General features: G+C 36.2%; 1 protein-coding gene across 4 annotated transcripts in view; it reads right to left on the minus strand.

Moving 5' to 3' along the window:
• Positions 1–13363, minus strand: part of Nkcc (sodium potassium chloride cotransporter) — a 146658-nt gene that overhangs the window by 29500 nt on the left and 103795 nt on the right. For all 4 annotated transcript variants that reach the window (XR_013086687.1, XM_076822744.1, XM_076822746.1 and 1 more), the window contains exons 4-5: positions 9388–9643; positions 6160–6413 (exon numbers count right to left, since the gene is read on the minus strand). Coding sequence is in view for 3 of the 4 variants with exons in the window: in XM_076822744.1 (XP_076678859.1) it covers positions 6160–6413; positions 9388–9643 (510 nt within the window). In the remaining variant the exon portion in view is untranslated. The remainder of the gene's footprint in view (positions 1–6159; positions 6414–9387; positions 9644–13363) is intronic.

Raw genomic sequence — 13363 nt, forward strand, 5'->3', positions numbered from 1 at the left:
TACATTTATACACTTTTTTCTTTGTCAGAGTGCAGCAGGGTTATCGCTTCTGACGACAAACAAACATACATAATACAAACAATCAAACAGAGGATCGAAGCTGAATAAAATCGTTTAAAAAAGAATAAGAAGGTTTGTAATGTATAACATGTGAATCAGTCTCGGTAACAGTTATGTCGTATGTTAGACAAGACACACTGGTTTAAAAAAAATGCATATAATTACAAAATTAGCAACTATTAGCAATTAATAATTGCATTTATAGAATCAAAATAGTCCAACGGAAAATAGGAATGAAAATCATTGCAGGATATTATGGGATTGATAACTATTTTGTGCAATTGAAAATTGATTCTTATATGAAAAGGTTATTTCTAAAACACTATTTTAAAAATTGTATAAATTACGTATTAGAAACCGAAACATAATTACTTTAAGGACAAAAAGATATTTTACGCACCACCAGGAATTGAATCCATGCCTTCAAATTGTTTTCAGATCTTTGAATAACACAATATAAGTGTTTGAAGCTACTTGAAAATCTGGATGAATTCTTTGCGCTCGGTCTAACCTCACATGAACATAAACAGTTGCGAGTCTATGCGAGGTTTGTATTAAAACATTTAACAGTAAAATTGGGGGCATTTGATACTCATATTAGTTTTTCAATCAACATTTACATTTATTTTCTCGAATTCAAAAATTTATTTTTGTGGTTTTGGCCATAAAATCGCGAAATTTTCCCACTGTGCGGTGGCGCCAATGCCGACGGTACGGCAGCCACACGGCCGCTGAAGCCACCGCGTAAGTTTTTCCGAAACGGTAAATGCAAACTGAAAGGCCACAGGTAAGAAATTATCGCAGCTGGTTCCTGTGACACTCAAATGAATCGCCAGACTCTCCGCTTTAAAATGAACTTAAGACATTGATGTTCCGATCATCCGTCGCGAAGATACAGCGAGATGAAGAGAAAATGGAATTTGTGCAATTTTTAAGCATATTTTGGAAAGGACATGGTGGTCAGAAATTTTAACCGAGTCGAAGATGCGTCTTAAAAAGAAAAGACTGATCTTTCTATTGCTTTTTTCATGAACGTTCTACGATGATTCCTTCGCTTGCTAGAAACAACTAAAGTAAAAAAAAAACGATTTTTGCTTCAAAGTTGAATAACTCGCCCAACAAAAAAAAATGCACAAGAAATTGAATACTCTCTTTTTACACAAGAAAATAGCCGCTTTCAACAGGTTTAAATGCGATTTGTGTAACAAATATTATACTCCCCGTGGATCTTTCGCAAGTTGAAGAAATTTGTTTAAAATTGACCAAGTGCTCTTTCTGTCGCTATAACTTTACCGAAAAACAATACAGCTAAAATCTGACAAAAACGGCTGAAAGTAGAGATTCCACGCTTTCAAACCATATTTTCAAAATATCGATACGACTATTTTTACCGGAGCTATGACCATGTGAACTTGCCCCTATTTTTCGGGCTCCTAGAGGTGATCCTTTAATTCAGGCGTGCATAGCTGAATGCCCGCCGGGCAGAAATTTTCGGGCGTTTGCGGAAAGAGCGTCGTAAAGCGCTAGACCACGCCTTTATGAGCAACAGTGCCGTGGTGGGGAGTGTTCGTGAGTGAGGAGTCGGATGCCCATTAAAGCTAGCAACCAGCTTTGCTCAGATGTATGACGTATAGCGAGAAATTTCATGTGTACAAAAATTTGTTTCGCTATTTCTTAAACGTTTTGTAACTTCCCGATCAAAATTAACAGAGCCACTGATACTGATAATATTGACGCATACACCACGCATAGAATTATTTATTTGATAATATTTTTTGAAAGAAAGGAGTACATAGAGGTAATAATTATATATAATAAACATATATCATACATATGTATGACCAGTATATTTACATATAAAAGTGTCAAGCAATTTTCCGCGGCTGAGCCATCGCACCTCCGTATAAAATGGCAAGTCACCATGTTCAGAATGCAGGTCTTCTAAGAATGTTCTAAACTGTCTGCGTTTTAAGCCATTTGTTCGAATATAGTTTGTGACTCGAACAACCACAGACATAACATTATCTATTTCCAGATGCTTACTGCATAAATTTTGTTGGTGGATGGCGCAATGTCATGAGGAACTGCTAAATTGTTTAACTTAGTTCGGAGGCGGCCGACAAATCCTATATACTTGCCAACCATGACAGGAGCGCTATCAGTTGTGACACAAACAAGTTTGTGTCGCTCTAAATTATTTTGAGGTCACTGATCGCGCCAAATAAGTGTGACGATTCTGGACGAAGTTGCTCCGCTGATTGGACGAGACAATCCTATAATCATATAATGCTCTTGGAACTAAATTAAAATAACTTACCTTTGCTAATGATTCTGCCGCTTCTTCCAATAATCGGCTCTTTAATTATATTTTTTTATTTGCTGTGTCTTATTACACACTAAACACTTGGCTGCACTATCATGTTCCGTAAAAAGATAACTATCTTCCCACGAATCTTTAAAACCCCCTACAGATGAGGACTTCCTTTTCGACCCCGAAGCTTGAGCCATAACTATTATATATATTTCTATATAGGAATAGGTTTCGACTGTGTTTCGACTCGTGATTCCTAAATATCCTCCCATTTTTAAATAACTCAAGGGCATTATTGCACTTAAGGAGTCTCCCTACATTCACGGCCTGAAAAAGAGCGCGATAAATTATATTCTTGGAAATTATATTCTGTGGACCTATACCGAAAATTGGCCCAAAAAATCGAATATTATCGAATCGTTGGTCACCCGGGCAACCGGTTAAATAACAAATGGGAGAATATTTAGGAATCACGAGTCGAAACGCAGTCGAAACCTATTCCTACATAAGAAATATATATAATAGTTATGGCTCAAGCTTCGGGATCGAAAAGGAAGTCCTCATCTGTAGGGGGTTTTAAAGATTCGTGGGAAGAAAGATAGTTACCTTTTTACGGAACATGATAGTGCAGCCAAGTGTTTAGTGTGTAATAAGACACGGCAAATAAAAATATATAATTTACAGCGCCATTATGCACTTTTTCATGCCGAAGATTTTGATAAATTAAATGAGGAAGAACGCTCTTCAGAAATTCACCGCTTAAAGGGCCGATTATTGGAAGAAGCGGCAGAATCATTAGCAGAGGTAAGTTATTTTAATTTAGGTCCAAGAGCATTATATGATTATTACATTACTTAACAATTAAAAAGGCTACTTTATTGGGTCGAGGTCAAATAGTAGTATACAAAAAATATATAGTGACTATCCTTTCGACCCGCCATAGAGTTTACCCTCTTGAAGGCATAAAGTAGTATACTAAACCATTATTTTCGTTACCTATAGGGCCAGAATGAAAGTGTCATTGGGTGCAGTTATCAAATTGCACTGAAAATTGCTAAGCATTCCAATCAACGGAGCAACTATGTCCAGAATCGTCACACTTATTTGGCGCGATCAGTGTTTCCCGTACAACAGTAATGCGGCGGATACAAGAAATGGCCACTAATGTGTGTGAGCAAATTAAGGCCATTTGCGGTAGCTTCATTGCGTACTCACTTGCACTCGATGAAAGTACAGACATAAGTTACATAAGTTTTACATTTAAAAGTGACTGAGGAACTGCTAGATTTTTTTCCACTAAAAGAAACAACAACAGCAGAAGATATCATCTGCTGTGTAGAATACGCGATCGAACAAAATAATTTAGAGTGGCACAAACTTGTTTGTGGCACAACTGATGGCGCTCCTGCCATGGTTGGCAAGTATATAGGATTTGTCGGCCACCTCCGAACTAAGTTAAAGAATTTAGCAGTTCCTCATGACATTACGGCTATACATTGCGCCATCCACCAACAAAATTTATGCAGTAAGCATCTGGAAATAGATAATATTATGTCTGTGGTTGTTCGAGTCACAAACTATATTCGAACAAAAGGCTTAAAACGCAGACAGTTTAGAACATTCTTAGAAGACTAACTTATTATCGGTATTTGATGACAATTCAGATTTAACACGTTATCAAAAAATTTTGGATACTTTGCATGAACAATTTTTTTCGCGGTTTGAGGATTTAACGGCACTGCAAAGTGATTTCGATATACTTACAGTACCATTTTCAATTGATGTTAATACAGTCCCATTGTCGTTACAACTGGAATTGATTGACCTCCAACGTGATGTAGTTTTAAAACATAAATTTTCCTCAGTCCAAATATCCGAAAATACATAAATATGCAGCGAGAATCTTAGCAATGTTTGGTTCGACATATATTTGTGAACAATTATTTTCAGACATGAAATGAACAAAATCTGTATGTCGAACCACGTTGACTGATCATAATTTAAAATGTTCATTGATCCTTAGCACATGTCAAAAAGTTCAACCAAATATAACGCAGTTAGTTGAGGAAAAACGGGCTGCAAAAAAAAATGTATTGCAGACGCCCCCGCCGTAGTCTAGATAAGTTTTCACAGTATGTATAATCATTGTTGGACATGTACTAAGCATCCATAAATGTTTTAAATTTTCGCTGCATATCTACGTATTTGCGGATATCTGCATTGAAATGATATTGCGACTATACTACAATCACTTTGTAATGCAATGAAATCTCAAGAACATGATGACAATTCTTCGTTGCAAATATACAACAATTATTAAGAATGTTGTAAATCTGAATTATCATGTAATAAAAATAATAATTTAAGGAGATGTAGTCACAAGTTGTATATCTACTACTACTTGTACATATTGTACATACTGTTACATATAGTACGTGTATTATTTTTACTTATCTGTTATTATATGCACACATGTACTGATTACATATTTTAATCACTTTTATATGTAAATATACTGGTCATACATATGTATGATATATGTCTATTATATATAATTATTACCTCTATGTACTCCTTTCTTTAAAAAAATATTGTCAAATAAATAATTCTATGCGTGGTGTATGCGCTAATCCATATTGTATGTATATAAATACGACAAAATGCTGTTGTTTCCTTGTAACGTTAAGATATCTAAATATTACAATACTTTTTAAAAAGAAAGTTAGCTGTCGATGTCTCAATGACTCGTTGCATTTCACCCCATTTCGATTCAATACGTTCTGCTGGCTGAGAGTGCCGCTGAACGTTAGCAACCCACCCTACAGTTTACACGCATACTACTTCAGCTCGTGGCCACAGAGTGGGGGAACTGCTCGCGACGTCGCTCTTCGCTTTGCTCGCGAGCAATCGAGAGCGCTCTTGCCCGTCACAGCCTTGCTGTGCAGGCCTGCTTTAATTAATGTGAGGAGTGTATTTGATTCTGAGACGAAGATAGTTGCATAAGAATCAATCAATCGCAGTCATATACGATAATTTCTGGCACCAGAGCAGCATCAGTGCGTGCCTGCCGAATTCGCTATAACTGTACAGTATTGAACACACGTTTCAAATTTCCCTCCTAGTAATTTAGTTTTACCGCAGCCCACTTAGATGGCGCTAACATGTTAACAAAATAGTATATTAAGTGTCAACACCCTGGTGCTTGTCTTTATGACTCTAGTAAAAAAAAGATCGTCCCTTCAGTGATTTCAGGACTCCGTCAGTGCAAATGCCCAAATATCGATGGCAACCAAATTTGAGTTTCACTGAACGGATACGGGTTCCACACTGACATCTGCTGACATCCCTGATACGGACAGGTGTGCGCTGCTCCATTGTAAAGCATGCAAACGATATTTTTTAACACTGATACTGACGGGCTGAAACTGACGTGTACGGAGAGACAGTAGAATTTCACTGGTCGGATACGGAACTGACAAGTGTGCGCTACTCCATTCCAAAACAAGCAACCGGTACCTTTTACGACCACGGAACTAATATGTGTGCGCAAACCTTTACAGTTTTTCCTATCCGTTGCGCGTCCACGTTATCAGTGGCTTTCAAGCTCCCCATCCGCGCGACTTTGGTAAACATCATGGGGCCCGGGCTCCCAAATGACTCCAACTGGCCTTTGCTGGGATACACAAAGCTGCATAAACAACGCATAAACGAATGATGTGTAACATGCATTTTCTTATCAATTTAACTTTAACCAGTCCACATTATATAAAAATAAACGGAACCCTTACCTTGGATTCCCATTCCATCCCGATCGCACAAATCAAGATCATAACGATCAACGCGATGACGCCCACTATTCGTACATCGTTCACTCCATTATCAATGATCTTCAGGTTATACTCTCGTAGTAAATCATTCATAGAGTCACAGAAACCAATAGTATTCATGGAAGCCGATACTGCATTAGCAAATGCGAAAACAATTCCCACTGAGGCTCCGAATTCTGCTCCCAGAGTTCGTGATATGATGAAGTATATACCACCTATAGGAATTTTAACATATACATACATCATTGAACTTGTACATTTTTTTGAAAGCGTAACATTCTAATTTCATTTCGACTCTTAAATTACAAGTCGTGCAAAATATGATAGTAACAAAATCCATGCAGCTTTTTACCTTCGTTGACCTTAGGTTAGACCAGATATGCACTAAGAGCCGCTCCGGAGCCGGAGACCTCTTTGCAATTCTAGCCGCCCGCACCGGATCAGAGCCGCGCGTGGAGCTGTTACGTTGCTAATCACAGGAAAGGGTGGGGGTAACTGCAAGACTGTATGTGCGTGCAGCTCTCCCACAACCCATGCTGTGGTTAGCAACGTAACAATTACGCGCGCGGTGTTATCCGGGTTCCAGAATGGCAAATAGGTCTCCGGCTCCAAATGGTTTTTTGTGCACCTCTGGGTTAGAATCTTGTTTCTACTTACAAGGAAGCATGTCAGAGTATGTAAGAAACGATTTTTTTTTTCTGCGGAAAAACACTCTGAGGGGGTGAAATCAGCCCCCCCATTTTCAGCGATTTTTCGTTTTTCGAGTATAACTTTGTAACGGTGCGAGATAGAAGAAAACCGTAAATGGACAAAATGTTCAGTGTTTGATGCCGTATAACGCGCTGCAAAATAAATGTTTGTACGTCCAACAATTTATAAATAAATTAAAATTTTCGTTATTTTACATATAATTTCTAACCGCGAGGGTTGGGGACGATCTTTTTCCGTGTAAAAGTAATAATTCGCAATTGTTTACTAAAATGTAAAAGGAAAAAATTTTGGTTCATTTGTTTATTTGTTTACAAAAATTTTCCGCCTTTGTCCATATTACTACCATCTGCCACTTGACAATCGAGGATTTTTTTTTATTTATAAATTGTTGGACGTACAAACATTTCTTTTGCAGCGCGATATACGGCATCAATCACTGAACATTTTGTCCATTTACGGTTTTCTTCTACCTCGCACCGTTACAAAGTTATACTCGAAAAACGAAAAAACGCTGAAAATTTGGGGGCTGATTCACCCCCTCAGAGTGTTTTTCCGCAGAAAAAAAAATTATTTCTTACATACCCCGACATGCTCTACAATCGTACGGAGTTTCATTACACTCAGAATTTTCGGGTTCGATATGTTTCCTTGTTAGATACGTATATTTATATGATTTTTATAACAATATTGTGCTCGGAAATAAAACAGAATAATGTTGGAATTTTGTCCATAAATATTCAGATCTCTAAATGAATTTTTTATTTGAATTTTACATAGTGAAGAGGAACATATATCATAAAATATTTATGCACATTCATATCAAATATACGTATAAATGCCACACACAGTAGAATGTAAGAATTCTATCTTCCAGTAATGTATATAAGAAGTATATATTTCGCTTAACGGGTTATACCTAGTCAGGAGGCCGAAAAGAGGCGGATTTTTTTTAAAAAGCGGAGTCATAATTTTACAGAACTTTTTGCACTTAAAAGAGCAACATTTAAAGAACATTTGGTAATTTTTTTGTAGAAAAATATTTACGTTTATAATAAAAATACAACGACATCTAAGATGGTTTTTTAAAAACCGTGAGCAAGTTATATCAAAAACTACTGCACCAATCTTTCTGAAATTTTGTGGGCTTTTTTTGTATAAATATCTACTGAATGGCGGAAGGATTTTTTTCAATGTATAGTTTCGATTATATCAACGCAAAATGGCTTCATGGTTATCACTAATGGCCTTTTTTTGTTGATAAAATCGAAACTAAACAATGGAAAAAAATCCCTCCGTCATTCAGTAGATTTTTATTTAAAAAAATAAGCCCGTAAAGTTTCAGAAAAATTGGTGCAGTAGTTTTTGATATACCTTGCTCACCGTTTTTAAAAAACCTTCTTAGATGTCGTTGTATTTTTATTATAAACGTAAATATTTTTCTACAAAAAAATTACCAAATGTTCTTTAAATGTTGCTCTTTTAAGTGCAATAAGTTCTGTAAAATTATATGACTCCGCTTTTTAAAAAAAAATGCCCTTCTTTTCGGCCTCCTGCCTAGGTATAACCCCTTAATTCGAAATTGTTTTTTCAAAAACCAAATGTTAATGATATTCTTTTTGTCAATAGCTTTCCGATTTTTCAAGTGTGCCCTATTCGCATGGATTTCATTTCAGCAACGAGTGTGTGTTTCGGTTAATCCGAGTTCTTGATCGCTCGAGTCGGTCTGAAATCTGAATGAGGCCTGTTTCATTTCGGATTATTGAGCTTACCCCGTTTTCATTAGCGAATTTACACTAACATTGAAAAGCTTGGATCGTTACATTGAGTGAAGCTTTATACAGGTGTTTATAAAAGTGTAGGGCACTTTTCAGGATCGGTCTACTCACCAAAATAATAAAAAAGTTACTATACGCGTGTCCTATAATGCTTAGCTTTGCAGTTATAAGTATTTTTATATTCCGTAAAACACGAGCCTGGAATTCCCCCATTAGCAAACTTTCTTCATCTAATAATTAGAGTGAAAAATACGCAGTAACGCATGATCGAAAACTTTTCAGCGGTAGTGCAAATTTCATACCACTACACGTACACGGAATTTTGATAATGAAAGTACTTTTTACATTCTTGAAGTTCAAAATTCATCGAACAACTGTCAATCAAAAAGTTTCTCCATTCTTTACTTGGAACAAATATTTCTTTCGTAATTACACCCGTTTCAAAGTCGCGCTCGTTCAAATTTATACTCGTCACAAGAGGAAACATAACTTCTTTCCTCCCATCGTACGTCTACGAAAATATTGTCAAAAAAAGAATCTGGAATTGGCGTTTCATTTCCTTAGCTTCTAAACTCAACACTCGTTTTCTTGGAAAAACAATTCTGAATGTGTACTTATGCCGCGTAATAATGATAGAGTACGTTATGTGCCACTCCTTCGAGAAAAAAAAGAGAAACGAAAAAATGGGAATCCCGCAACACACCTCCCTTTACTTCCCCATTAGTACTAATTGCGCTGAGACTAAGCGTCGTGATGACGCAGACTGTCGCTGATATTCCGATAATGATGAGGCTCTGCAATATACCGGCCTGTGCAACCACCCAGGACAATCGTAAGAAGAGCATCACACCCCATATGTTCAAGAGGCATGGTATCAGGACACCCTGGATCCATCCTAGTTTTATCCCTGTGTGTCTTTGCTGTGACGTCGCTATTTGGCCAGCCTCTACATTGGGGTCCTGAAATTACAGTGTTGATATCGTTAATTAAATGTTCATTCGTTTACAAGTCTGTTCTCATAAATGCTAACGAATAATTAATTGTGAAACATAGTGTGACGCGCCTATGCTATCTGCGTCAGCTTAAGTTTTTAGACGTAATAATGGTGAACAGAAAGTTTAACATGTTTCGCGTCACGGTGGAAATCTAGATTTTTGGTAGAACTCTAAGAAGTAAGTGTTTATGAAAATGTGGGACATTTTTTCAGGATCGGTTCTACTCACCAAAATGATAAAAAAAAGTTGGTATACGCGCATGCCCAGTAATGCTTAGTTTTGCAGTTATAAGCATTTTTTAAATTATAAAACACGGGTCCGGGATACGGATTAAAATGGCAGTTAATGAAGCCCAGGTGTGTTTCTGCGAATCGATATATTGATTATCATTTCGCCATTGTTTTTTTAAAGGCAAGAAACAAAGGATATGAATTAAAATATACGTGGTATATTATCCCCATAAACAACTTCAAAAAGTAAAAAAATTGCGCCAAGTACATGAAAAAGTTGAGGACGAAAAAGAGTATTATCAAATAAATCACAAAAAATAGAAGATAATAATAATTACGATATAAAAAAAGATGTGAAAGCAAAATAAGCTGCAAGTACATAAAGGTGCTTTTCAGCAGCGTACAAAGGCGACAGTGTGTAATACAATGTATGATTCGGTCAAATACTTGGCGTGGCGTCAAATATCTTGAAATTCAAATGATTTTTTTAACATCTTTACACATTAAACATCTTAATACCATTGTTATTTCGTGTCGTACTGCATTCTTAATAAAAATCTCCTGATCACAAAAAGAGGTAATAAACTCAGCTGCATCATTATTTCTTTATTTAGCTGATAATATTTTTTTCACCAAATTTTAGTTACAACTTAAGGGGGGAGCCTGGTGTAGCGGATCGAAGAAATCGATTTTTTTTTTGCATAAAAATAATAGAATAGTTGAACATCACGACAATATGTTCCCAAAGCCGCAAAACGAAATTCGAAAAATTAAAGCGGATATAGCCGGTTTTGCTACGGAGCGCCAGGCTACCACAAAACTTTAAATGCGTTTTTCTCGAAACGACAGTTTCACACTTTGCGGGCAATATTACTCCAAAAATATTCAACCAATCGACTTGGCCTTGTGCACGGATATTTGTGAACATTTTCTTCACAGAGCTAAGTTATTGGTATAATGATATTGTTTAAATAAATAACTTTTTTTACACATTTAAGGGGGGGAGTCTAGTGTAGGGGGTCGAAGAAATCGATTTTTTTTGCATAAATCAATAGTTGAACATCACGACAATATGTTCCCAAAGCCGCAAAACGAAATTCGAAAAATTAAAGCGGATATAGCCGATTTTGCTACGGAGCGCCAGGCTACCACAAAACTTGAAATGTGTTTTTCTCGAAACGACAGTTTTATACTTTGCGGGCAATGTAACTAAAAAAATATTCAACCAATCGACTTGGCCTTGTGTACGGATATTTGTGAACATTTTCTTCATAGTACTAAGTTATTAGTATAATGATATTGTTTAAATAAATAACTTTTTTTTAGATTTCGTTGGAAACAGTGAACTTTTTATTCAAGAGGCCGCCATTTGTTCATTTTGCATCTTTTAAGTTTCAAATTACTTCATTCTGTGCGTACACTCATAAACTAAAAGAAAATTGTTCGATTTTTGGTTTCAGATGAAACCAAAAGACGCTACGTTGCCCGCAGTGCAATAATTGCGTCGCCAACGGACTGGGCAAAACTTTGTTATTTGCCGCTCTTTTTTAATAATTTTTTTTTGTGATATACCTTAACCTGTTAATACAATATCCTGAAAGTTTCAGAAAGATCTATCAAATACTTTCTTTAAAAAAAATTCCCGAAAAATGCCTCGATTTTCATTTAGTTACACCAGGCTCCCCCCTTAACGTAGAACTTATAGAAATAGAGTGGCCTTTTGCTATATAGTAAGTGTAGAGTCTACATAATGTGTTCAAAGGAGGTGAGAGCATATGGCAGAAAGTCTTGTTGCAGGAAATTTAAATGCTAATGGTAATTTAGCGAAAATGAACAAAGAGATCGAATATTTTTTACGCACAATTTATTGGTGTTGGAATAAAATTAATTTAGTATGTTTATTGATGAATTAAATTAATATTGTTAATGGAAATCTAATAAAATTAATGAATAGCGTGGCAACTACTGTGAATTTTTAAGTAATACGAATGTCTTTCACAAAAGATTGGAAAGTATCGAGGGAGATGCGTTTTCAGCGTACTTTCTTCACTAATGTGACTTACTCTACATTGCAAGCAGTACGCCATAATTTTTGTAATTCTTATTGCTACGCTAATTTGAAAAATTTTATCGATTTACCTTATTTGACAAATTTCCAGAAACTTGTGCGAAACAAGATGCTTCTCTGTCTATCTAACCTTCTTCGGACAACCTCCAAGCCTGTGCGTCCTCTTCATTTCTATCGGAGCCTGTGCATCCCCTTTATTTCTCTCCAAGCCCGTGCGTCCCCTTCACGTCTATAAGCTTTATATAGAAACTCTAAATTAAAAATGGCTTACTGGTATAAAAATATCTGACAATTTAAATGCAATTTGTTACACTGTATTATTATTTTGTACATGCCTGGTATAAATTTCTAGAAACTTGTGCGAAAAAAGTTATTTCTCTGTCGAACCTTCTCCTGGCAACTTCCAAGTCTGTGCTCTCCCTTCATTTCTATAAACTCTACATAAATGATCTATTAAAAATTATAGCGACTTACCTTGTTAATTGAGAGAATAATTAAGTGTCCTATACGGTGTAAAAACTCGTGACATTTTAAATTTTTATACTTGGCAGGTTATGATTGATTAACACTTGGCAGATTAGAATTCTATAGTATAGGTATATGTACAATGACGGACGACGATCCCTGCCGAATGATCCCGAGATTTGACGAACGAAACATGTGTTAGTTTCTTTTTGCTGAAGGTGTGCGTGTAACGCGTATACGCATTATGTCGATGAAAATTTGGTTGATGGAAAATCAGAAGAAAAATCTTACCATTTTCGTGTGATGCATGACACGATATTATGATATCTCTGTCATACGTGGAAAATTTTTATTAAATTTGGTCTTATTCGAAAGCTTATATGCGCTTTACATAAGAAAAATGCCTTTAAACTTAGAAAATATTGCAGGTGTGATGAGATATTAATGAAATAAGTTTCAGGTAAGGTTGCAATAGCCGGTTTACGAGTAAAAGATACGCGGCAGCAACAGTCGACATATACAGGGTGTCGAAACATGTACTTGGCGTCGAAACGCTGCCGCGTCTCTAGATATAGACCAACTGACGAACGCGCCTGGCAGCTGGTTGCCTGTGAAGGCAGTCTGAGCTGGTGTTTTACGGAACATAAAAATGCTTATAATTTTTTTTTATTCTTTTGGGAATAGAACCGATCCTGAAAAAATATCCTAAATTTTATAAACACTCTGTATGTTACATATACGTTACATAATACATAAGATACTAAAATGCAATTTATCATTAAAAAAAGAGAAGATGCCTTGTCGGCAATAGTGTCTAATGGTCTTATACCGAGAGAATATATTCATTAGGGTGGCTCTTATTTACTCTTGGTGAAATTTTGTTCATGTTTTGCTTCGCGGCACCCCCAGAATAGTTCCAAA

The sequence above is a fragment of the Andrena cerasifolii genome, chromosome 11, assembly GCF_050908995.1.
Source record: "Andrena cerasifolii isolate SP2316 chromosome 11, iyAndCera1_principal, whole genome shotgun sequence".
Taxonomy (NCBI): domain Eukaryota; kingdom Metazoa; phylum Arthropoda; class Insecta; order Hymenoptera; family Andrenidae; genus Andrena; species Andrena cerasifolii.